Source organism: Rhinolophus sinicus, chromosome 12, assembly GCF_057876585.1.
Source record: "Rhinolophus sinicus isolate RSI-liver-muscle chromosome 12, RSI-T2T, whole genome shotgun sequence".
Lineage (NCBI taxonomy): Eukaryota > Metazoa > Chordata > Mammalia > Chiroptera > Rhinolophidae > Rhinolophus > Rhinolophus sinicus.
Window position 1 is genome coordinate 41,814,487 of NC_142512.1, and position 24,885 is coordinate 41,839,371.

The 24,885-nt window shown below is 51.1% G+C and overlaps 2 protein-coding genes across 8 annotated transcripts; one reads left to right on the forward strand and one right to left on the reverse strand.

Annotated features, from left to right (window-relative positions):
• The first annotated feature begins 10,243 nt into the window (after window positions 1–10,243).
• On the forward strand, window positions 10,244–19,569 carry RUNDC3A (RUN domain containing 3A). Of its 5 annotated transcripts, none has more exons than XM_074319538.2 (11): window positions 10,244–10,630; window positions 14,262–14,377; window positions 14,727–14,875; window positions 15,057–15,142; window positions 16,051–16,140; window positions 16,242–16,322; window positions 16,491–16,656; window positions 16,766–16,923; window positions 17,654–17,791; window positions 17,906–18,012; window positions 18,435–18,809. In XM_074319538.2, exons 1-11 carry the CDS (start codon window positions 10,524–10,526, stop codon window positions 18,452–18,454), a joined length of 1,218 nt encoding a protein of 405 aa, XP_074175639.1. In that variant the 5' UTR covers window positions 10,244–10,523; the 3' UTR covers window positions 18,455–18,809. The 5 variants fall into 5 exon arrangements, with proteins under 5 accessions (XP_074175639.1, XP_074175637.1, XP_074175638.1 ...); XM_074319536.2 differs by lacking the exon at window positions 18,435–18,809 and adding an exon at window positions 18,996–19,569 and having other exon boundaries at window positions 10,270–10,630; window positions 14,742–14,875; XM_074319537.2 differs by having other exon boundaries at window positions 10,270–10,630; window positions 14,742–14,875.
• A 685-nt stretch (window positions 19,570–20,254) lies between these two features.
• Window positions 20,255–24,749, reverse strand: SLC25A39 (solute carrier family 25 member 39). Of its 3 annotated transcripts, none has more exons than XM_019752306.3 (12): window positions 24,511–24,749; window positions 23,531–23,630; window positions 23,339–23,398; window positions 23,171–23,215; window positions 22,807–22,916; window positions 22,333–22,400; window positions 22,067–22,191; window positions 21,718–21,891; window positions 21,271–21,380; window positions 21,013–21,094; window positions 20,852–20,932; window positions 20,255–20,762 (listed from the first exon to the last, which is right to left on the reverse strand). In XM_019752306.3, exons 2-12 carry the CDS (start codon window positions 23,613–23,615, stop codon window positions 20,647–20,649), a joined length of 1,056 nt encoding a protein of 351 aa, XP_019607865.2. In that variant the 5' UTR covers window positions 23,616–23,630; window positions 24,511–24,749; the 3' UTR covers window positions 20,255–20,646. The 3 variants fall into 3 exon arrangements, with proteins under 3 accessions (XP_019607865.2, XP_019607862.2, XP_019607863.2); XM_019752303.3 differs by having other exon boundaries at window positions 22,807–22,940; window positions 24,511–24,650; XM_019752304.3 differs by having other exon boundaries at window positions 22,807–22,940; window positions 23,723–24,622.
• Window positions 24,750–24,885: the final 136 nt, after the last annotated feature.

Consider the following 24,885-nt stretch of genomic DNA (forward strand, 5'->3'; position numbering starts at 1 on the left):
GCCCCTCTTTTCCTCTATCTCCTTCCACTAATAACCTATTAGTTGCCAAATTTATTGGACAACCCCCAGCTCCTCAGTTGGCTTTCTCTATTGCATTTGACACATGCAGCCGCTCCTTTCTTGGAAATGTCTGCTCTCAGTTCCCCTCCTATCTTCTTGATGGTTTCTTCTTTATCTTCTTGGCTGGCTCATCGTCCTCCTATTACCTCCTCCCATGTTGGTGTTCCTCCAAGTTTGTCTTTTCTGAGCTATCTCCTCTCTCCACTCTGCATACTCTTGTAACTTGACCCTCTTCCAAGGTGCCCTATCTCAGTCAGTGACGCCCCAGTCCACCCATTGCTCAAGCCATAAACTTGGGAGTGATTATGAAACTTCCCCTTATCTGGCCAATCACCAAGGAGCCATCCATTGACTTCCCTGTAACTGATGACCTTTCTAAAGTCAAATCAGAGCCTGTCACTCCTTGTTAATGTTCAGATGTCATAGTTCTGTCTCACCTTGAGTTTCATTTTTTTCTCTTCATTCCCTCCACTTAAATACTAAACTATATGGAGTTCCTCCTGTATGATTAGGCAGGGCATGGCACATAGTAAGTGCCCAATAAATGTTTGTTGACTGTGCATGCTGAAAGGTAAAAGTAAGAAGATAGGAAAATACCGGAGATGCCAAAAAAAATGTATACACATGACTTGTATTCATCTTTTGTTATCAGTATATATTGAGTATTACAATTTTAATAGTTTTTTCCTTTCTTAAAATGTGTATACATTTTTTTAGCTCCCTCCGTATATATCATGCAGTTCCCAATGGCTAATGCTAGAACAATTTAAGCAACAAAATTAAAAAATCAGTACTGAATTATAACACAAAGTATAAAATAAATATCCATGAGTCTGTTGATATATTTAAAAATTGAATAAGTTAATAAATGGAGAAGAGACAAATCTCCCACGCAGAATTCTAAATAACATATATTGATATTCTACCCTCAAGGAGGGGAGCATAACTTCCCCTCTTTAAGTGTGGACTGCTCATAGTGACTACTTTCAAAAGAGTACAGTTTAGAAAGTGGGGGTAGGTGGTGTGGCAACGTTACAGGGGAGTAATCTGACGAACACTACCTCCGCTAGTGAGCGAGATCCACATCCTCAGTAATGAATTACATTGATAGTATGTACACTTGATAAATGGGATGAAAATGAACTCTGTGCTCTTCCTCCCCAAAACTTATAACCTCAGTCTAATCATGAGAGAAGCATCAGAGAAATTCCAATAGAGCAGTGTGGTGGTTAGTTCTACATGTCAACTTGGCTAGTCTATAGTACCCACTTGCTCAGTCAAACACTTATCTAGGTGTTGCTGTAAAGAGATTTTTGTACATGTGATAAACATCTACATCCTGTTGACTGTAAGTAAATGATATCGCAATGGTCCTTGTCCAATCAATTGAAAAGCCCGAAGAGCAAAACTAAGGGTTCCCTGAGAAAGAAGAAATTCTACCCGTGGCCTGCAGTGTCAGTGCCTGCCCTATGGATTTTGGACTAGCCTAACTAACCCCTGCAATTGAATAACCAAATTCTTTGGCAGTGAAACAGTAAATCCTTCTCCCTCTGTCTCTCACTCTCATTTTTTATGATAAAATTGACTAGTCACCTGTTAGAACAAAGTCCAGCATTTTGGAAAACAACAAAATCCAGCACCTTGATACTTAAAGCAAGCCACAGTTTGGGAGAAAAAGTTTGCAACCCACACAACCCCAAAATGTTTTGTTTTGTTATATATATATATATATATATATATATATATATATATATATATATATATGGACTTGTAGCTAGACTATATAAAGAATTCCTGCGACTCAATGATGAAAAATACAAGTCAATAAAAAAATTTGGCAAGAAACTTGAACACATACTTCACAAAAGAAAATACACAAATGGCTACCAAGCTCATGAAAAAGTTCAACATCATTAGTCATCAGAGAAGTGCAAATTAAGTCCACAATGAGATACCAACACATACCTACTAAATGGCTAAAATGCAAGAAGATTGACAATGTCAAGTGTTGGAAAGGAGCATTGGAAATCTTATACATTTGTGCACTGTACAAATGGCACAAGCACTTTGGAAAACAGTTTGGCAGTTTTTAAAAAAGTTAATCATATACTTATCCTATGATCCATTTATTCACTCCTAGATATTTATCCAAGAGAAATGAAATCTATGTCCACAATAACCTTGAATGAAAATTTTCATGGAAGTTTTCCTTATAATAGCCAAAAATCGGAAACAGCTCAAATGCCTATCAACAGTAGAATGAATAGACAAACACTGGTATACTTCTCACCAATAAAAATAAACAAATTACTTATACATGCTACAATATCAATGAAGATCAAAAATATTACGCTGAATGAAAAAAGCCAGAGCCAAAGAGTATATATTATATGATTCCATTTACATATAATTCTAGAATAGGCAAAACTAACCTATGGTTCTAGAAATCAGATCACTGGTTGCTTCTGTGGTGGGGGTGGGGATTCTGTGGTGGCAGAGGCATAGGAGAGCTTCCAGGGGGTGGGGTGGGGTGGAACTGTCTTGGAGTGTGGGATACGTATCTATCGAATGGCATGCTTAAATTCTAAACATTTTGCTGTATGTAAATTATATCTCAATAAAGAAGAACCACACTGAGGTACCACCACACACCCACTGGAATGGCTAAAATTAAAAAGAATAAAAATACTGAATGTTGGGGGCCGGCCCGGTGGCTCAGGCAGTTGGAGCTCCATGCTCCTAACGCCAAAGGCTGCCGGTTCGATTCCCATATGGGCCAGTGGGCTCTCAACCACAAGGTTGCCGGTTCAACTCCCCGACTCCTGCAGGGGGTGGTGGGCTGCGCCCCCTGCAACTAACAACAGCAACTGAACCTAGACTTGAACTGCACCCTCCACAACTACGATTGAAAGGACAACAACTTGACTTGGAAAAAATCCTGGAAGTACAAACTGTTCCCCAATAAAGTCCTGTTCCCCTTCCCCAATAAAATCTTTAAAAAAAATACTGAATGTTGGCAAGCATGTGAAGCAACTGGACCTCTGGTACATTGATAGTGGGGATGTAAAACAGTACAACCACTTTGGAAGTTTGGAAGTTTCTTATAAAGTTAAACACATACTTCTCATATATCCATCAATTCCACTTCTAAGTATTTATTCAAGAGAAATAAAAACACTTGATTACACAAAAATTTATACAATACCATTTAGAGCAACTGTAGTCATAATAGTAAAAATAATAGAAAAAAACCCTAATGTCCATCAACAAGCGAATGGACAAGTAAACTGTGGTACAGCCATACAATGAAATACATAGCAATAATAAGTAATGAATTAACAATACTTGCAACAACAAGAATGAATTTCCAAGATGCTATGCTGAGTGAAAGAAGCCAGATATAAAATAGTATAGCCTATATGATTCCATTTATATAAAATTCTTGGAAAAACTAGTCCACAGTGACAGTAGATATATGGTTGTCTGGGTTCAGAGGTGGGGCTGGAGATTGACTAGGGAGGGGCATAAAGAAACTTTTTTGGTGATGGCAATATTCCCTATCTTAATTGTGGGTGGATACATTTGTCAAAACTCATTGACCTGTACGATTAATATGGGTGCATTTATTGTATGTAAATTATACTTCAATAATGATTTTTTAGTGGAGAAATCAATTGACAAAATCAAAATAAAACCATAGGAATGGAAAATGAAATAGACTACCTGAATCATCTACAACTATAAAAGAAATCGAATCAGTAGTCAAAGACATTCCCGTAAAGCAAGCTCCATGACCAGATGGCTTTATCATTAAATTTAATCTCATTTCAAGGAGCAAATACTTCCAAACATTCACAAATTATTTCAGGGTATAGAAAAAGAGAGGATACTTCTTAATTCATTTAACAATATAATTTTAATACCAAAACCTGGCATGGATAGTACAAGGGAAGAAAATAACACGTCAATCTCACTCATGAACATAAATTTTAAAATTCTAAATAAATAAAACTAAACCCAATAATATATAAAAAAGAAAATATATCATGACACATTGGGTTACCCCAGAAATGGAGTTTGGTAACATTAGAAAAATCAATTCATACAATCCTCCCATGAAGATGAATAAAGAATAAAAATCATATATTCATCTCAAAAACAGAAAAAACATTTGATGAACTTTATCATCCATTAATGATTAACACTGAGCAAACTAAGAATAGAAAAGAACTTCTATAACCTGATAAGGGACATCTATTAAAAAAAAAAAAAAAAACCTCTAGCAAACATCACACTTAATATTGAAATCTTTTTTTCTGAGGTCAGAAACAGGAAAAAGCTGCTTGTTATTTGGTGAGGAAGAAACAAACCTGTTATTTGCAAATGACCTAATTGTGTAACAAGAAAATAAAAAAGAAGCTACAGACAAATTATTTCAATTTATAGAAATGTTTAATAAATTAGCAAAATCAGCTTTAAAATTAATTGCTCAACAAACAGCCAAATTAAAAAATGGTCCAAGGACTTGAATGGACATTTCTCCACAGGAGATATACAAATTGCCAATAAACACATGAAAAAATGCTCAATATCATTAGTCATTAGGGAGATGCAAATCAAAACCACAAGAAGATAACACTTTATACATACTAGGATGGCTATTACAAAAAATGGCAAATGGCAAATGTTGTTGAGGCTGTGGAGAAATTGGAACCCTTTTACATTACTGGTGGGAATGTAAAATGGTTTAGCCATTGTAGAAACAGTTTGGCTGTTCCTCAAAAAGTTAAACATAGAATTACCATATGACACAGCAATTCAAAAGAATTGAAAACACAGACTCAAACCAATACTTGTATACAAATGTTCACAGCAGTATGATGAAAACGTTTTGGAAATAGATAGTGGTGATGGTTGTACAACACTGTGAATGTAATTAATGTCACTGAACTGTACATTTAAAAATGGCAAATTTTGTTATATAAATTTTAACACAATAAGAAATCAATTGCTTATCTATAGAAGCAATGATTAGAAAATAAATTTTTAACAAGGTACCTTTTAAAATAGCACAAAACATGAATAAACTAGGATAAATCTAACAAAATATGTGTAAGACTTCTTTGGAGAAAGTGATAACATTTTTTGACAAACTTTAAAGACAAGCTAAATCAAAAGTGAGCTATACTGTATCCAAACATTGGACACAGCCTCTTCAATAAATGGTGCTGGGAGAATTGGATAGCCACGTGCAAAAGAATGAAACTGGACTGCTATCTGTTACCATGTACCAAAATTAATTCAAAATGGATCAAAGACTGAAGCATAAGACCTGACACAATAAACTGCATAGAAGAAAACATAGGTACTAAACTTATGGACCTTGGGTTCAAAGAGCATTTTACGAATTTGACTCCAAAGGCAAGGGAAGTAAAAGCTAAAATAAACGAAAGGGACTATATCAAACTTAAAAGCTTCTGCACAGCAAAAGAAACCATCGACAAAATAAAGAGGCAACCAACTGAATGGGAGAAGATTTTTGCAAACAGTGCCTCCGATAAGGGGCTAATATCCAAAATATACAAGGAACTCATGCAACTCAACAACAAAAAAACAAATAATCCAACTGAAAAATGGGCAGAGGACCTGAAGAGACATTTCTCCAAAGAGGACATACAAATGGCAAACAGACATATGAAAAAATGCTCAACATCATTAATCATCAGAGAAATGCAAATGAAACCACAATGAGATATCACCTCATCCCAGTCAGAATGGCTATCATCAACAAGACAAATAGTAACAAGTGTTGGAGAGGCTGTGAAGAAAAAGGAACCCTTATACACTGTTGGTGGGAATGCAGACTGGTGCAGCCATTATGGAAGGTAGTGTGGAGGTTCCTCAAAAAATTACGAATAGAATTACCATATGACCCAGCAATCCTTCTCCTGGGTATCTACCAAAAAAATCTGAAAACATTTATACATAAAGACATGTGTGCTCCAATGTTCATTGCAGCTTTGTTTACAGTGGCCAAGACATGGAAACAACCAAAATGTCCTTCGATAGATGAATGGATAAAGAAGTTGTGGTATATATACACAATGGAATACTATTCGGCGGTAAGAAAAGATGATATAGGAACATTTGTGACAACATGGATGGATCTTGAGAGTATGATGCTAGGCGAAATAAATTAGACAGAAAAAGCAGAGAACCATATGATTTCACTGATATGTGGTGTATAAACCAAAAGGAACAAAAGAACAAGACAAAAAAATGAGAAACAAAAACTCATAGACATAGACAATAGTTTAGTGGTTACCAGAGGGTAAGGAGGGTGGGGGGTGGGAGATGAGGGTAAGGGGGATCAAATATATGGTGATGGAGGGAGAACTGACTCTGGGTGGTGAACACACAATGGGATTTATAGATGATGTAATACAGAATTGTATACCTGAAATCTATGTAATTTTACTAACAATTGTCACCCCAATAAATTAAAAAAAAAAAAACATTGGACAATTCAGGGTTATAAAGATGTCAGTTCTATCCAAATTAAGCTATAGATTCAATGCAGTCATAATTCCAATACAAATTTCTACTAAGCTTAGTTTGTTTTTGTTGTGCTTGTCAAATTAACTCTAAAATTATTATGGCAACACAAGGGGCCAAAAAAAAAGAAGACACTCTTGAAGAGGAATAAGATGGGAGGACTTGATTTACCAGTCATCAAGACTTATAAAGTTTAATAATGAAGACATTATGATTTGGTGCCTGAATAGACCAAAAGACCACTGGAGCAGAATGCAGAGCTGACAAACAGACCCATACATGATTTGAGAGAGAGGTCACTGAAAAACAGTGGAGACAGTACTTTTTAAAAAGTAATAAATAGTGCTGGATCAAAATTAAATTGGACCCCCACCTCACACCATACACAAAATTTACTCCACATGAATTATAGACTTTAAAGTAAAATAACACGATAAAATTCTTGTAAGGTAATATAAGAAAATACACCATAACCTCAAGATAGGGAAGATTTCTTAAACAAGAGACAAAAAACAAATCACTTGTTTTTTTGTAGCTGAACTAGGAGAGGTATTGGCTTCACCGAGAGATGGATACTGTTACTGGAGAGACTTTGCATCTCCACTTTTGGGGGAGGGTGCCAGCGCATCTTTACAGGAAGGACAAGTGCATCTTGTTAGCCAAAGTCATGAGATTGTTACTGTTCAGACATGCATAGAAAGATGTGTGTAAATGCTGAGCAGAAAAAGGGGTTGTCTGTGTCAGTTATTTACTTCTAGCCTTCCTGCTTCAAATCCATTCTTTGTGTCTCTGCTCTCTGTTGCTTGGTGGGGTTGGGACTCTGCAAACTTGTTTCCCTGTTAGGGGAACAAGAAAGTCACTCCATTATTAACTGGCTTTCGGTTAGGTTCTCGTAGTACTAGGAGGCACTGGAGTGAGATGGAAGGCAAGGGAGAAAAGACTACCGTCCATTTTTTTGGTTTTGTTCAGTCACTCTATCATTGGAATGTGGCCATCAGCTTCTTTCTGCATTCCAGGAACCAGCTTTGTAGATGGCTCCTCTGAGGAGGGAGCAGCAGCCCCGGGCGGCTCCACCTGCCTCTGAGCCTCAGCTCTGCACGTCCTGTCCCCGTCTGGACTCTTAGGGTGTAGCAATCCCACCTCTTCCCTGTGTTCCCTCAGCACTTGCTGTTTCCTTTACTTACTAGTTCCAAGTTGTCTCAATGTTCTTTTTCTTTTTGCTCTTTTAGTTTTCCAACTCCTGTGTAACCTGTATTAAGTCCTATATTTGAAATACTGTGGCTTCTGTTTATCTGATTAGGCCCTATTTGATACACAAAGTTATCCTCAACGGTAGAATAGATAACTTATGGCATAGACATACTACACTGGAATTAGTATACAAGGAAAGTGAATCCCCCCAACATATTACTGAAAGAAGCAAATCGCAACCGAATTCATACAGTATGACTCTATTTCTACAACGTTTAGACACTGGCAACATTAAACTATATATTTGATTGATGGACACACAGGTGATGAAACTATAAAGAAAAGCAAGGAAACGATTATCACAAAAGTCAGGATAGTGGTTATCTCTTGGAGGCGTGGATGAAGATGAGATCTAGGAGAAGCGTAGGGAGGTCCTGGGGCGTTCATAGTGTTCTATTTCTTCTTTTTGTTTTAATCATTTTCTTTTGGGGGGAAGGGGAACAGGACTTTACTGGGGAACAGTGTGTACGTCCAGGACTTTTTTCCACGTCAAGTTGTTGTCCTTTCAGTCTTAGTTGTGGAGGGCGCAGCTCAGCTCCAGGTCCAGTTGCCGTTGCTAGTTGCAGGGGGCAGAGCCCACCATCCCTTGGGGGAGTCGAACTGGCAACCTTGTGGTTGAGAGGACACGCTCCAACCAACTGAGCCATCTGGGAGGCAGCTTAGCTCAAGGTGCCATGTTCAATCTTAGTTGCAGGGAGTGGAGCCCACCATCCCTTGCGGGACTCGAGGAATTGAACCAGCAACCTTGTGGTTGAGAGCCCACTGGCCCATGTGGGAATCGAACCGGCAGCCTTCGGAGTTAGGAGCATGGAGCTCTAACCGCCTGAGCCACTGAGCCGGACCCATAGTGTTCTGTTTCTTGATCATTGAGGTGATGACACAGGCGTTTGCTTTGACCATATTCTTTAAATTGAACATTTGTGTTTTATGTGCTCTTTTGTGCATAAGATGCATTTTGTAAATGAAAAACAAAAGAACATCATGATTGCCACTGGCGATGGGTCTGGAGGCAAGAGGATGCTAAGAAGGGCTTCTAGAGGCGAGGCAAGAGGCAAGAGAGGGAGTGAAAAGACCAAGGTCCCAGAGGTCCCAGAAGCCAAGAATTGAGGCTGAGGCTGAGTGAGCTTTAGATCTGAGCCAGGAGTCAGGGCCTTCTCCCCAGCCCCCAGGGAGTCAGACCAGGGTTGGAAACTTCTTTAGGTCTTTTATCTCCTCCTCCTCTGTTTGTGCTGACAGAGGGTCCCTGCCTGCTGGTCACATTCAGATGCGGGAGCACATCTGAATCAATGTGGAGATACCGACCATCCACTAGCAGAGCAGAGTAAATCTAGTAGGTAGGTGGAATTGGTGACTAGATAAGAGCTGAGCCCTGGGATGCACATTCCTGAGGCCAGACAGAGAAATGGGTAGAGCCTCTTTAATCAACACAGAAAGGCTTTCTGTGGAAGCTGGGGATTTCAGTGAGTGAAAGAGAACAGGTTGGATTGGGGAATGGAGCAGGGATGTGAGAGAGGAACTGGGAGGCAAAGGGCAGCAGAGAAGCCAGACTGTGCCTCCAGTTTCCCCACCTTCGGGTAAAAGATACAACCAGCTTTGCGGGTGCCCTCTTGGCCGTGCATAGAGGGTTGATGGCACCTCGCAGCAATGCAAGGGGTTAACAGGAAAGCCAGCTGCCCCAGGGGTGGTGTGAGGGGGTAGGACTCCGAGGGGAAGCAGTGCCTTAGCACCATTGTGGAGACCATCTGTAATGCTGGGAACCTCCACAGAGCCCGGCCCTCAGCTGCCAGTCTGCTCTCCACTCACTGTCTTGAGTGGTTCCAGGCGCTGGGTTCCTATTGCTGATTCGGGATTCCCATCCCTCACCTTAGGAGCGGTTGACTCCACCGGCTGGTGTAGCCAAGTCGAGCCCGGGCGCAGACAGATACGCAGTGTCTCTGACTGCTCCTTTGCCTCCTGGGTCAGCAGCATAGGGCCACCTGCGCTCTCTGGACGAAGACCTGGCCCTGGCCTTGAGGAGAATGCCGATACTGAATGGGGGGGGGGGGAAGGAGGGGGCGGGACTGGGATGAGGATACTGGAGGTGAGGACCTCCATTGCCCCTAGGCATCAGGGGGAGAAATCTGAGATGAACACCACCGATCATAGTCAGAAACGGGAATAGAGGTGTCGGAGCTCAGACGTGAAGCAAGGGGTCCTGGGCTCAGAGTGTGGGGGTGGAGGACAGGCCAGATGCTCCCTCTTACTCCTTCTAATCGCTGCCTCTTTCGGGGACCCCCTCCGCCCTCCCTTGGGCCCTGGCCCTCTCCCCTCCCCCTGAAATCCTGCACCCTCTGCGGATTGGTCCCTGGCCTGCCGGGGGGCGGGGCCCGAAGGCCCTGACGTCACTGGCCGAGGGGGGCAGGCGGCTAGGGGAGGGGGGGTGACGGGCCCCGGCTCAGCACCTCGGAGAGCTCCCTCCCCGGCCTTGTTTTGCTCCGGTGTCGCCGCCGGGGGAGGGAACCAGGGGGCTGGGCACGCGACTCAGCAGCAGGGCAATGGCCGTAAGGGGGTCGCGGGGCCCCGGTGGGCAGAGGGCCCAGCCGTGATCCGGCGAGGGGGCCAGGGCGCCGGGCGGGGTGGGGGGCAGCTGGCGGCGGCAGCAGTGGCCGCATATCTGGATGGAAGCGAGCTTTGTCCAGACCACCATGGCTCTGGGGCTGTCCTCCAAGAAAGCATCTTCCCGCAATGTGTCCGTGGAGCGTAGGAACCTGATCACCGTGTGCAGGTGGGCATCGCTGTAGGGTGGGGGTGGGGTGACCGGAGAGCGGTATGGGGCGGGCTGCGGAAAACTGGATGAGTGTGCAAAGCAACCTGGGAGAAAAGGGAGGCACAGGCTTAGCAGGAGCGTCCACTGTCCCTCTCAGGCCAAGACCAGGGAGGGGTTTGGAGGTCTGGTCCCTACCCTGCTAGGCCAAGCAAGGCCTATGCCCAGCCTGGGGCCTGGAGGGTGAGGGGTGTTTAATTGGCACTGCAGCTTCCTGTGAGAACCAGGAAGTGACATTGTGCGTGAGGGGGAGGGGTGGGGATGGCTGGCTCCCTTGCAGGGGGCGGGTAGGCAGTGGGAGGAGAAGAACTGATGGGGTAGGGGGATGACCACCCCCCAAGCATACCCTCACTCCTACCCAACAGCCTGGCCTATCTGAGGTGGGGCTTTCCTGGGAGATTTTCCCATCATGCTGCTCAATTCCTGGAGAGGGATGGTGTCCTTCTTTTCTGGGAAGCTGCAACCTGTAGCAGAGTCAACTGGGCATGTGGGCAAAGACTGAATCCATCCACTGAAGGGTGAAGGGCGCCGCCCCTTCTGTGGGCAGGACTGAGGGGCCGGCTGAAGAAGCCTGGGACTCCTGGGTTCAAGGGGAGAAGATTGGGAGGGCAGGCGCCTTGGTCTCTGAGGGTGGGGCTGTCTCAGGGTTAGGAAGATTCCCACCCCCCACCTTCTTAGGGCCCAGGAAGTGAACCTTCCCACTTCAGTCCTCAGAGTCTCACCCTCTCTGCCCTGCCCTGAAGCCAGGAATGGCCAATTCCTCAGCTTCTCTCCCTCAGGCCCCACCTACATTCATCCCTCCCTCTAAAATTCCCATGCCAGCTGCCTTCTCCACCTGCAACCTCCCCACGCCCCATGCCACCTCTGAGGGCACGGAGCTGTATTCCCTTGCCAGCCCTGCCTGCCTGCACCGAGGCCTTGGCCCTGCTCCTTGCCCCAGGAAGCAGTGCCCACTGGATGCCCTGGCTCCTGTGTCCTATAACTCCTCCCAGGTTCCTGGGCACACATCCGACCACACTGCATCTCTCCCATCATGATATGCCTAGAGCCCATCACAGTGCTGTGCACACCAGCCCTCCGTAACAATGCCTGAAATGTTATAGAAGGGAGGATGCAAAGTGCAGGCCACGACCGCCACCTTCACGTTCCAAACCCTGCCAGGGTTGTGTAAAAGCTAGATGGGCCTTGGGTCCAGCTCTTACTTCCTCAGTTACTAGTGTGTATCATTGGTGAAATCTCCTAACCACTCAGGCTTGGGTGCCTTATCATCCCCATTATATATGTCACAGCCACACCAACGAATGGTAATGACATAATCCATGTAGGATTAGTGCCTGGCACACGGAAATAGCCCTGTCCTGATGACATCCTCCCTGTCCCTCTTCTCCCTGTCGACCACCTAGGTTCCTCTTCTTTCTCTTGCCTGCCAGGACAACTGGGCTTCCTGAGTGTGTGGAGATGAGGGGAACTCCCCTTGGTCCAGGCTGCAGAAGCAGAGGTTCTGGTAGATAGGAAGTGGGCGTAGAGCTGTGGTGTGAGGGATAGAGTTTTAGGGGGCATCAGGGGCATAATAAAGGCTCAGAAACCCCTCGGGCCCCTGCCACCTCATCACTGTCACATGGCTTGCCTCCAGCTCCCAGAACAGTTCCCTTTAGCAGGCTGAGAGCTCCCCTGGGCCCTGGTCTCCCTGTCTCCATGGTAACTGCAGCAGCCACTGCACCTCTTAACAGGGAACACACCATGGGGCTCCTGGGGGAGATGACCAGCTCTGCAGCACCCCTGAGGACAGATGGCAGATGGCTGCCATGCTGAAACCAGCCCCATTCACCCACTGTGGTCCTACCCAGATGACCAGAAGAAATCATCAGGGTGTGGAAGGCTACATAATGAATCCCAGATATGCCCTAAACATGGGCTCCTTCTGGCAGGGCCAACCTTCCCGTTAATGACCCAGCTCCTCACATCCACCTTCTCCCAATCCTGCCTGGGATCTGAATCAAAATTTAATGAGGCAGGTACTACCCTTCCTGTTTGGGACAATGGGCCTCTGAGGGATTATATGACTTGTCCAAGGCCACAGGGGTATCACAAGGAAACAGGACTTGTGTCCACCAGGCTGCCTCCCCCTAAGTGCCACCCCAACATTGACTTGGCTCTGATCTCAAGCCAGACCAACTTGAAGCCCAAAGGGAAAGGAGGGAGGCCCATGGACTCAACTGTGCCATTGGCCTGAGAGCCACAGAGGCCAGTGCCCCAGGGCTGGAGCCTGCAGAGTGGAGGACAGAGGGCAGAGGGGGCAGGGGCTGCTCGGGTTATAAGTAATTGTGACAGCCGCCAGGAGGCCATAAGATATAGCAGAAAGAGCAAGGGCTTTGGAATCAGACATACCTACTTGACCTCTCACAAGCTGTGTGACTGAACAGATCAGTCAACCACTTGGACTCTCAGTTACCTTATCTGTGAAATGGGGATGATGGTGATAATAAGAGGAACTACCTCCCAGGGCTGTTGTAGGGATGGAGGAGATAATACACGAAAAGTATAGTGCTTGGCACATGAAAGGGCTTAATAAGCTTAGGGGGAAAAGGACCATTCTAAGCAGGCCCCGTATCTGCTCTGCCACCCACAACAGGCCAATAATAGCATGTTGGAAGACGTGTCCTTAGCCCTGCCCCATCCCACCGTAGCCATGGTGGGTGGAGATTGTAGGGGTAGGGATTGCAGGGGAAGTGGGAACTTCAAGCAGGATTGGAGAGAGGGATGGGGGCTGCTAGGCTGCAGTCACTCACCCCCACTGGCTTCCCTTGGCTGCATTCCTCTCTGAGAAGCCAGGTATGAGGGCCCCCAAGGCCCCTTCCAGAGATCTGTGTTCAATGCCCACTCCTACTCAGTGTGTGTGTCAGACCCACCCCCTGCACTTCCCTGGGAAGCACTGTACCACCAGGTTCTGAACAGCTGGTGTGTGGGTGACCAAGCTGGGAAGGAAAAGGGGTAAGCGGGGGCCTCCGTGTGCTGAGAGCCCACCTGGCCAGCATGCATGCCCACGCCCCATGTGCTCAGAGCCAACTCACAGGCCCCGGCACAGGTGAACCCCCCTCCAGAAAGGACTGAGGGTTTTTCTAGCAAGAGCACAACACAGCTCAGAGAAAGGGCACAAAGTGGCTTCTAACTCCTAGCTGACCCCCAAACCACACACATACAGAATGCAACTCCAAAGGGTGGGCAAAGACGAGGGGGCTGTGGGACGGTCCCTAGGCTCTAGGTGCCTCGACTTTCTACCTATTGTTTCATCCCCTCTCAAACCTTGTTCCCAAAGCTTCCTTTCTCTGGCTGTCACCTCTCCTGTCACCCACTTTGTCAATCAGTCTCCCACCTGCCACCCTAGCACTCCCATGTCACAGCATCTCTATGGTCACTATATTCTTACCTGTCTCCCACCCTCTTTCCTTCTGCCATCCCACTACATCCATAATCTTCATGACCTCTTCTCTGCCCTTCACTCCCTCTCTTTGCCTGATGCCCCTCCCCTACCACCATCACCCTGTCTTCTCACCTGACACCCCACTGCCCCTTCTCCCTACCCCCCACCCAGGTTCTCTGTGAAAACACTGCTGGAGAAGTACACAGCAGAGCCCATCGATGACTCATCTGAGGAGTTTGTGAACTTTGCAGCCATCTTAGAGCAGATTCTCAGTCACCGTTTCAAAGGTGGGCCCAGGTTCCTGTCCCCCAGGGCCCAGCCCTGCCAACTCCCAGTCTTTAGCTTCCAGCCACCCTGTTCTGATCTACTGTGTGGCTTTTTGAACCCCACCACTGACCATGGCCCCAATTCTGGGCCATGTGCAGAAGCTCATGCACAGAGCTGGAGAGATGGAAGGGGGTCTTCTGGGCATGCGTTTATATGCTGGCATACCCTTTGTGTACATGCGTGTGCACATGTTTGGTGTAGGCATATGTGTGTGCATGGCTGCTTGTACTTATGCATGTGTGTGCCCCATTACATGGGCCCTCTCTAAACTCCTTAGTCTTGCTGAGCCCCCTCCCTGCCCTGGCTCAGCCTGTGCCCCAGCAGGTCCTGTGAGCTGGTTCAGCTCAGACGGGCAGCGGGGCTTCTGGGACTATATCCGGCTGGCCTGCAGTAAAGTGCCCAACAACTGTGTGAGCAGCATCGAGAACATGGAAAACATCAGCACAGCCCGAGCCAAGGTGAGGGGCCTGCAACAGGCAGGGCCAGGGCGGCAGCTCCCTGCTCTGGATACAGGGGGACTGCCTGCTCCTTGGTTCTCACCCTGCTATGGGCACTGGGGAGAACCACAGGAGGTCCAGACCCAATGGGGTACAGATGGGTCCTTTTGGGGCAGCAAGTAAAGGTGAGCATGATTTCCAGGGCCGGGCATGGATCCGGGTAGCACTGATGGAGAAGCGCATGTCGGAATACATCACTACAGCTCTGCGGGACACCCGGACCACCAGGTGAGATGCTCTCAGTTAGCTTGGACTACAGGTCCCAGTGTACACATTTACTGCCTAAACATACTTGATCCTTAAGTTCCTGCAGCAACCTTCAGTACCTGGACTACAACTCCCAGCATGCACCACTAGTTTCCCTCTCCCAGACTGTCTACAGGTCTACCCAGCTTGCTGTCCCGAAACACATCTTTGGCACCATCACCATCTCTTCCAAGTCAAATTCATTATCTCCCGTCACTTCCCAGCACCAGTCTCATATACAACTCTACCTTTAGACACACCTCAGGACAAGTTCTCAACTATGTATCGTTTTACTTGTTGGCCTTCTTCCATGACCTACAACCCACAGCCCTACCTGCTCCCCAATGGACTGCAGAGTCCCAGCGTGCAGAGCTTCATCCCCTGCACTGTGGGTTCGAAGAGAGATTGGATCCAGGCAGGGTCACAGGCAGGATGTGCTAGTGGGGAGTGGTGTGAAGTAGAGGACCTCTTCCCCACCTGGTGAGCACACCCACCCTGAGGTTTTTACTGCATTTTTTCTCTGGTCTGTCCTCATTTCAGAGTTCATATCAACTTATTTTTGAGCACCTACTGTATGTCAAGTTCTGATGATTAGAATTTGTTTCCTGATTTTAAGAATCTGGGTGACTCAGGACTTGGTGGGAAAGGAGTAGTTCAGAGGTTGGAGGAGAGTCTTTTCTCAGGGGACACACGTTCTAATAGGTGGGAGACACAGGCGCTATCCCCAGGCGGCCCCAATCTGAGGGAGACACAAGATCCTCACCTGAGGGATGAGCAGGAAGGAGATGCCTCCTTCCTCTAGGAAGGTTTGTAGGAAGCCCACGACAGAGGTACTGAGGGATGGGGCACTGGGAGGATGCTGCACTGACCGTCCCTCCTTCTCCCCACAGACGTTTCTATGACTCGGGAGCCATCATGCTGAGGGAGGAAGCCACGGTGCTCACAGGGATGCTGATCGGACTGAGCGCCATAGACTTCAGGTGGGGCCTGGGTGGCAGTGGTGGCGGGGCGTTCCCCTGCGAATGTCCACATCGGCATCCCCTCATACCCACCCTCAACCCTGTGGGTCCTATGCCCCCAGCTTCTGCCTAAAGGGTGAAGTGCTGGACGGGAAGACCCCTGTGGTCATCGATTACACGCCCTACCTAAAGTTCACCCAGAGGTGAGAAGCGGGATTGTTGCAGTGGATGCGGGCAGACCCCCGCTCCAAGGGGCGGGGATGCCGGCAGGGGACTGGCTGGGCGGGTACCGCGTCCCCCTGCCCAAGGGGGCAGCATGGGCCTCTTGGGCAGGGCCGGGCCGGCCGGTGCTCACTGCTCCCTCCCCCAAGCTACGATTACCTGACGGACGAGGAGGAGCGGCACAGCGCCGAGAGCAGCACGAGTGAGGACAACTCACCCGAGCACCCGTACCTGCCGCTAGTCACCGACGAGGACAGCTGGTACAGCAAGTGGCACAAGATGGAACAGAAGTTCCGCATCGTCTACGCGCAGAAGGTGCGCGCTGCACAGCGCAGGTGGCGGGGAGCTGGGCGGGGGAGGGGGACAGGCCAGGCGGCCGCTGGGACCCTCCTCCTGTCGCCCGGGCTGAGCCGGCGCCCCGCAGGGCTACCTGGAAGAGCTGGTGCGTCTGCGCGAGTCGCAGCTGAAGGACCTGGAGGCGGAGAACCGGCGGCTGCAGCTGCAGCTGGAGGAGGCAGCGGCGCAGAACCAGCGCGAGAAGCGGGAGCTAGAAGGCGTGATCCTGGAGCTGCAGGAGCAGCTGTGAGCGCCACCACCACCCTGAGCCCTGACCCCGGCCATCCCGACCGTCACCCCAGGGAACCCCCACATCGCCTCCACTGACACTAACGGCACCTTTCCTGATAACCGCATCCAACTCAACCAGCATCAAACTACTGGCCCCAGTGACCTAACATTATGCTCAACATAAAACCAGTGACCCCTCCCAAAGTCTGCTCCCCACTTCACCCTCAATTATCCAATATCAGCTCAATGAACACCCAACATTACTCCAGGGACCTCAACATTACTCACAAGGACCTCTAATGCTACTCAGCGACCTTCAACATCATTGAATTATTCCCTCTGGTCTGCAATATTGGCCAGCTGACAGTTATTACCCCTGGTGACCTCTGACCTCATTCCTACCCCTCCCTCTGACATCCCCCCTTAAACCTTTTCATCATCCTATCACCTCCCAGCATGATTCCCCAAGACCCCTCAGTATTCCCCCACTATTCTCCACCAACTCCCACAACACCCCATTACTCCCTCTAACCCCCAACGTAAGTGTGCTAATCCCTGTCACCCCTCTGACCCCCAGTATCCTCCCCTAACTCCCAGGGTCTGCCACACTGATCCTCAACATTCTATTCCTACTTCTGCTACCCAGGTTTCAATCCTAACCCCACCCCTCACCCTTTGCTGAGCACCCCCTTCCCCACTTCTGCTCCCTCTCCCAGCCAGCCTGACCACCCCCTCCCCATCCCAGGACAGGTCTGATCCCTGGTGACCACGCTTCCCTGGCCCAGGGTTCCAAGGAGCTCACCACACCCCTGGTCAACCAATGGCCGTCACTGGGAACACTCAATGGGGCAGAGGGTGTCAGCAACCCCAAGCTCTACCGGAGGTAAGTCCAACCAGGCTCGGCTTGGGCCTGAGTGCTCGTCCCTCCTGGGAAAGAGGCGTATGGGGGGCAGTGGGCCTCTGCCCATACATTAATCAGCTCTCTGCTCTGCCACAGACACAGTTTCATGAGCCCAGAGCCGCTGTCAGCTGAAGCCAGTCTGAGTTCGGACTCCCAGCGCCTGGGAGAGGGCAAGCGGGACGAGGAGCCCTGGGGCCCCATCGGTGAGCCTCCCAACCCAGCACACAGCATCCCTCCAGGAATGGCTAAGGCCAGGTCTGGGGGGCCTGTAGTTAGGTCCTGGCAATTCCCTCATTCACGCAGCCCTTCCAGGGAGCTTAGTACAGCAATTAAGGGCTTGGTTTGGGATGTTGGGCAAACACTGGTGCAAATCCCAGCTGCGCCTCTAGTTGTGGAACTTGGTCAGTTATTCACCTTGCTGAGCCCCTCACCTGTAAAATGGGTTGTTGACTAACGTAATCATCAGTGTTGGCCATGTGGTGAGGGCTTAATAGCCTTTTGGTATAGTGACATCCTCATGGGCTCACAAATTCTTGGGGAGTTCTTTGCCTAATTTGCTTTTATCTCATGCATTCTGTGAACCGCTCGCCTGACCCTTGTTTCCCCCTTTTTCTTTGGCTGCCAGGAAGCTCAGAGCCAAATTAGTGGCTCCCTTCAGTGAATGTCCAGGACTTCAATGCATGCATTTTGTGTTGCTCTCCCCATGACTTCACCTTGGTTCCCCACCCTAGTTTTTCTGGTGCCTGGACGTCCTGTCTTTTCTTTCTAAAAACCACACTGTACTGATGACCCTAGATCTTTGAGTTCAGGCAGGCAATGGACGTGACCCCGCCACAGTGTGTGTGATTGTGTCTGTCTCCCCACCAGACTGTGAGCTCCATGAGGGCAGGGACCGTGTCTCATCCGTTCTCTGTATCCCCAGTGCTTGGAACGGAACAAGTGCTCACTGTGTGTTTAATAAACGGACAGAGGATGAACCTCACGGGGAGATAGACATAAACTGGCGATTACAATAGTGTCCTCAGTGCTGTGCATGGTATGGCCAAGTGCTTACCAAGGTTTAACCAAAATGACAAATGCTGCAGAAATGAGGAGTCTCCTGGGGGGTGACCTGAGGGCTCCCCTTCACTGCCTGTGTCCACGCTTCCCACCCCCCATACATGCCTCACCCACCCTCTCTCCCCAGGGAAGGACCCCACGCCCTCCATGCTGGGTCTCTGCGGCTCACTGGCCTCCATCCCCAGCTGCAAGTCCCTGGCGAGCTTCAAATCCAACGAGTGCTTGGTGAGCGACAGTCCTGAGGGCAGCCCGGCACTAAGCCCCAGCTGAGGAGCAGTGTGGGCTGTGCCAGACCCCCTGCCAGGGGCAGACACCTGCTGCCCTTCCTCAGAGTCCCCCAATCCAGGCCACACTCCCAGAAAATGCTGCCCACCCAGCCAGGGGTCTCAGTTGACTCCCTTTGCTTCTGGTTTTAGCTTCCTGCCCAAGGAAGGTGGGGCTGCCACAGGAAGCAGGTTGGGTGAGGTGGGGGCACCAAGGCCACAGGGAACCCTTGGGGAAGCTTACTCCATTCTGGGGACCAATGCCTGGCTGGCTCCCTCCCAGGACTCTCCTTTGCTCATCTCCCTCACCCTCCTCAGGAGCTTGTGGCCCAGCCTCTCCCACCTTTCCTGTCTGTCCCCCTGTATTCATTCCCTGGAGTCTCAGCCCCCAGGGCAGGGGCTCGGAGGGAATCAGGCAAATAAAAACCAGAGTACTGACGGCAGCCTTGTCTTTGGGGACTGGGACAGGGCTCTGTCCTGAGGTTGGCAGAATGTGATGGAGCCAGTGCTGGGCCCAAAGCCAAGGTGATGCTGGACCACGTAGACTCAGTGTGTGCCCCGTGGGAGCAGGCAAGTCACAAGAGTTCAGGGAGTGGGGGACTTTTGTTTGAAGTATCCTGAGAATTAGGTCCACCCAGGGCAGGACCAAGACACGTCTGTGCCCCTTCAACCTGATACTCTTGAAGAACTTGCTCAACCCCAGGCAGAGAAGACTGAACATCCTGGGGCACAGGATGGAGGAGGCAAGCCCTGTCAGGGCCGTTTTCCTTCCATCGTCCTGAGCAATTCAGCTTTGGCCCAAAGTTACAGACGCTTCCTTTAGGCCAAAGCCTGGCCGTGAAGCAACCCTCTCTCCTCTGTTGTCACCGAAGTGCGCCCTTGGGAGAGGTCTCACCACCCTCCACCCTGGCCCCCACATTATCAGGATACTGCTTGCTGGTTGCCCACCCCTCAACTCTGGGTCCTCACTCAATGTGGGGTGTGGTCCTCTTCAAGGGCACCACCACCTGGGCAGCCAAAGCCAACACCGAGGTCCCTGCCAGGCCTCCTGTGTGCAAATCACTCACCAAGTCCCACTTCCCTCACCCCCCCCACAGTCCCCTGCAGTCAAAGGCACCAAAGAGAAGTTCATCATCTTTAGACTCAGGGAATTAACAAGGGTAGATTCAGCCTCGGCCAGGCCCAAGGTTTTGTGACTCCTGGGGGCAGGCCCAGCTACAACACAGACACAAGGAAATGGGCGGGGCGGGTGGGTGTGGGGTTAATAGATTTGGTCTTGAACTTGGGCGTTGGGGTGGAAAAGTGATGATCCTTGGGGCTTGGGAATGAGGGCCAGCAGGAAGAAAGCTGTCTGAGGGGGGCCCAGAGGGGCAGCCCCCAACCCCTGGGGCTCAGAATTAAGATGGAAGAAAAATGAGGCCCCTCCCCTGAGGACAAGGCACTTGGCTCAGTCTCCTGCCCCACCCCATCCAGGGAAGAAATTGGGCCCTCAGCGCCTCCATCCTTTCACTCCCTTCACGGGCCCAGAGGCTGGTCCCGGTTGAGCCTCTGGAAGAAGCTTTTGCCGAACTCATAGGTGCTGATCATGATGGCGCAGGAGGGCGCAGCCTTGATGATCCTTGGGAGGAAGCCTGCAGCGGGAGGGGAGGCTGGGTTCGGAGCTCAGGTCCCAGGGGCACCAACCCCATCAGGGCCTGGACACACACACACACACACTCACCGGCGAAAAGTCCCCTGGTGCCCGACTCAGCCCGGATCCTCCGCAGCAGCAGCCAGGTGGAGTCGGCATGCGGAGGTGACACTGGAGACACCAGGTATGGCCCCGTAAGACCCTCCTCAGACCCCCACCTGTCACCACCCGATGCCAGCTGGGCCCCTCACCTCTCACAGCCTCCACCGCTCCCAGCGCGACCTGGCGTTGAGTCTTCACCACATCGAAGGGTAGAGTCAGGATGGCGGCCACCTGGTGGGGTGGGGAGAAGGCTCGTCTTCATTCCCAGGACCCCCATCCCTTGCATTCAGCCAGGGGCTGCCAGCCTTATCACCAGGCAGGTGATGCACTGCCATGCAAGGACTCCGCTGGCGCACCCCCACCCAAGGACACCTCTGCAGGCCTCACCCCCAGCCCAGTCAACTCACCGTCCCTGAGATACCGCCAGCCACAAAGCTGATGCCCACTGATGTCCGGTCCTTTGGCCTGAGTCCACTCAGCCAGGTCTTCACCAGCTCATAGTTGAACCAGTACAGGGCTTGGGGACATGGGGTACACTCATTAGAGACAGAGAGGGCAGTGGGGTAGGCCCCGGACCTCCCATCTCCCAATGACCTATATCATGACAACCACTCCCTCCTAGTTACGAGGCCTGCCTGCTACACGCCAGTTTCTGTAACAGGCTCCCTAGGAATTATCTCATGAGAAAACCTGGGCAAGTACACTGCCTGCTGGGCCCATTTCACAGATGAGACAGTCAGGACTCAGAGAAGTGACTTTGAGATCAGTAGTACCAAAGCTGGGCCTTGGCTGTAGAGCTCTTGTACATCATTCAAGGGCTCCCTTAGCCCAGTCCCTACACCCTCGGTGCCTACCTGAAAAGGGCACATCCCGCAGGGCAGTGGGGCCCCAGCCCAGCCACAGCGAGCGCCAGCCACCTTGAGCCATGGCAGCGCGGACACAGGCACCCAGCTCCCGGTATGAGACATGCTGAGCCTGCAGCTTTGTCCGTACCAGCTCCAGGGGACTGATCACAGTCACGGTGCCCACTGCGGGAACAGTGAGGGGCGGTCAGTTCACAGGTCCCAATGGCAGCCTGTGCCAGGGTCCAGGGGCCCAAGACATGCCCCCACACCTAAGCCGGTAGAGTGGAGCTGGGAGCTAAGACTGAGCTCAGGCACAAGTAGGGTCAGAGGGAGATCAAGGGCCCAGGGCTGTGCTCACAGCGGGCCAGTGCGCCAGCCACCATGGGTGCATAGAGGTCAGAGGTGAGGGCTCGACCACTGAGGAAGGCCTTGAGTTGGTCGTAGGCGGTGAAGTAGATGGCAGTGGCTGGCACAGTCATCACCCTACGGGTGTGAAGAGAGGTTAGCTGGGACTCCCAAAGGCTCCCAAGCCTCCCAGGCCTCCCCTGCCCCACCTGGCCAGCCAACGGGGAAGCAAGGGATCCGCAGGGCAGGGCGAAAGCAATATGCAGGACGGGGACTCACAGGGTGGCTGGGAGACCACTCCACAAGGTCCTGGTGCCCTCGTGTCTCACAATCTTCACAAAGGCGTCCTGGCCAAGCGGATACCAGCCCGGGGGAAGAAGGACGAATATGAACAAGGCCTGCGATGGGGCTGGCCCAGGCTGGGCCCTAACCTGATGCCCTCACCTCTGCCCACAACCCTGGGTCCTGCTGGGAGGCTGTTCCCGTCAGGACTCCACGTCCCCAGTCCAGCCCGGCTCAGACTCCCCGGGATCCTGCCCAAGGTCAATTCCCATTCGGCTCCAGGTGGACTCCTTCCTGTTCATCCTTCCCAACCTTGGGAAGGCACCACCTCCTCGGGGAAGCCTTTCCCAAACTAAACTGGCAGCCCCTATATGCTTTGCCTGACCCGTTTTTTCCTGGGTCTGCTTCCCGAGCAATCTGAATCCCTCAGGAATGCCTACAGACCCAGCCGAGGGCACAGTTGCTCCTCACCATGGTGCCAGTGAAGCGAGTGGGGTCCTGAAACCAAGTGGCACAGCGGGCACCATTTGGGCACAGGTACAGGGGCTCCAGGACACCATTGCAGTACAGGAGGCACTTCCCTGTGGGTCGGAGAGAGGAGGGTACTGGGGAAAGGGAGGGGTCATTAGGATGCCAGGGAGGTAGAGGCCCTGTCCCTGGAGGGCCAGCAGAGGCTGGGGTCCCTAGGTGGACGTTCTTGTGCAGGACAGAGGGCTGGCTGACAGGACCTGGAAGCAGATGCTAGTCCATGGCTGTGGGGCCCACAGGTGCCCTGGGGAGATGGGGACACTCCCTCCCCTGATGCTGACAGGTTCCTGTGGCTTGGGGCACTCACATTTGGCATAGGAGAGGCTCCAGAGTCTGGAGGAAGGCATCAGCTCTAAAATACAAGGCAGCCCCTCAAATCAGCAAAGACCCCCATCTGCCCCAGGGACCCCATCTTTGGGAGATCCTTTTTTTGCCCAGGCACCACCCCTTATTGGCTCCAGGGTCTGGCACTCACCGCTGGTCACTGAGGGGCGCTGAGACTGCAAGCGGACCTTCACCACGTCCAGGGGGGTCACTGGGGAAGAGATTATGTCTAAAGACTCCTTTTAGGACCCCACTCCGGATCCCTCCTCCAGGACCAAGTCACCGCCAATCTCTGGTCTACCCCAGTCCCCAGCTGCCCTCACCCCACTTCCCCAGGTCTTACTGAAGAGGGAGGTGACCACAGCCCCTGCGCCTGAGGCCACCATTTGTTGGAGGGGACTAATGCCCCCAGGATCCTGGTCAGCCATCCTGTAGCTTCAGTTCTGAAAAACAAAGCTCAGTCAATGGAGTGTCAGCTCACAAAACAGGAGTCAGTGCAGGGGAGAAATGAGGCACTGGCACTTTTGGACTTTACCTGGACTCCTCACCCCATTCGCTCACTGAGTATGAGTTCAAGTGTGATCCTCACCACAACCCTTTAAAGCAGTTATTGTCAGCTCCCCTTGACTGAGACTGAGACTCTGAGAGGTTAGGTGACCTGCCCAAGGTCACTCCTGAAGTAGTTAGTAAGCTGGGACAGTCACCCATTGGTTAATGGGCAATAATGGCCCACTGCCATTTCCTCATCCGCACCCCACAGGCTTTCAGTGCACTTCGTCAGCGCAGGCGTCCAGTTTGGCCCCGGGGGGCTCAGATCAAAACGCCTGAGCCATCTCCCTGTGCCCCCCAACTCCAGCACCCAGCCTCGAGGCTGGCACAGGCGAGCCCCGAGTCACCCAGCCTGTAGAGGTGCGGCAGGGCAGTGAGGGAAATGTGTAAATAAATCCGATGGCACCGAAGGGTCCAACCGCTCTTTCAAGACTGCACGCTAGGTACCCGGCCCTACCCCCACCCCCTCCCGGGCCGAAAGGGCCAGGCCCCGGGCCTGGATGAGGACAATCGCTCTGTTCCTTCTCCCCAAAACACAGGCCGGGGGACTCCGCTGAAAGAGCGAGAAGTAGGGATGTGGAGAGAGGCTCTCTCCTCGCCCCTCGGTGACACTCCCTACCCCGGCCCCGCTTGTAGGGGCCGACGAAGTCGACCCAACGGCCTGGGACTCCGCGTCCCCAGCCCAGCCCGGCTCAGACTCCCCGGGACCCTCAGAGACTCGACTCCAGCCTCTGTCCCCGGCCGGGCCCTCAGCCCCAGCCCAGCCCCACCCACCTGGCTCTAGGCCGGTGCTCGCGCGGCGCGGAACCCGGGGCCAGGTGGGCCCATAGCGGCTCCGCGGCCGGTGCGGGGACCCGGCGCGCGCGCGCCTCGTACCAAGGCAGACAAGGAAGGCCGCGGAGGCCGCCCCGCCCCCGGACCTCGCTAGGAAGCCCCGCCCCCCATGGGCCAGCCGGCCGCACACCCGGAGTGTCGCCGGCCCCGCCCACTCACGGCCTCCTCCGGGACCCGGTGAGCCTCTCTCTGCCCCACGCCACTAGTGCCCCGCCGGCGGGCACGCCAAGGTCGCGGGTCTCCACGTCGCGCGTGACCTGGCTGCAGCACCGCATGACAGCGTATTCTCACAAGCCCCACTCCACCAGTTCCCCC

Coding starts and splice junctions, on each gene's coding strand:
- RUNDC3A (XM_074319534.2), top strand. CDS start 10,524: ATGGAAGCGAGCTTTGTCCAGACCACCATGGCTCTGGGGCTGTCCTCC. Junction 10,631..14,261: donor AACCTGATCACCGTGTGCAG/GTGGGCATCGCT, acceptor CCCCCCACCCAG/GTTCTCTGTGAAAACACTGC. Junction 18,013..18,995: donor GGAGCCCTGGGGCCCCATCG/GTGAGCCTCCCA, acceptor CTCTCTCCCCAG/GGAAGGACCCCACGCCCTCC.
- SLC25A39 (XM_019752303.3), bottom strand. CDS start 23,615: ATGGCTGACCAGGATCCTGGGGGCATTAGTCCCCTCCAACAAATGGTG. Junction 21,095..21,270: donor CTGGCGGTATCTCAGGGACG/GTGAGTTGACTG, acceptor CCACCCCACCAG/GTGGCCGCCATCCTGACTCT. Junction 20,763..20,851: donor CACCAGGGGACTTTTCGCCG/GTGAGTGTGTGT, acceptor CTCCCGCTGCAG/GCTTCCTCCCAAGGATCATC.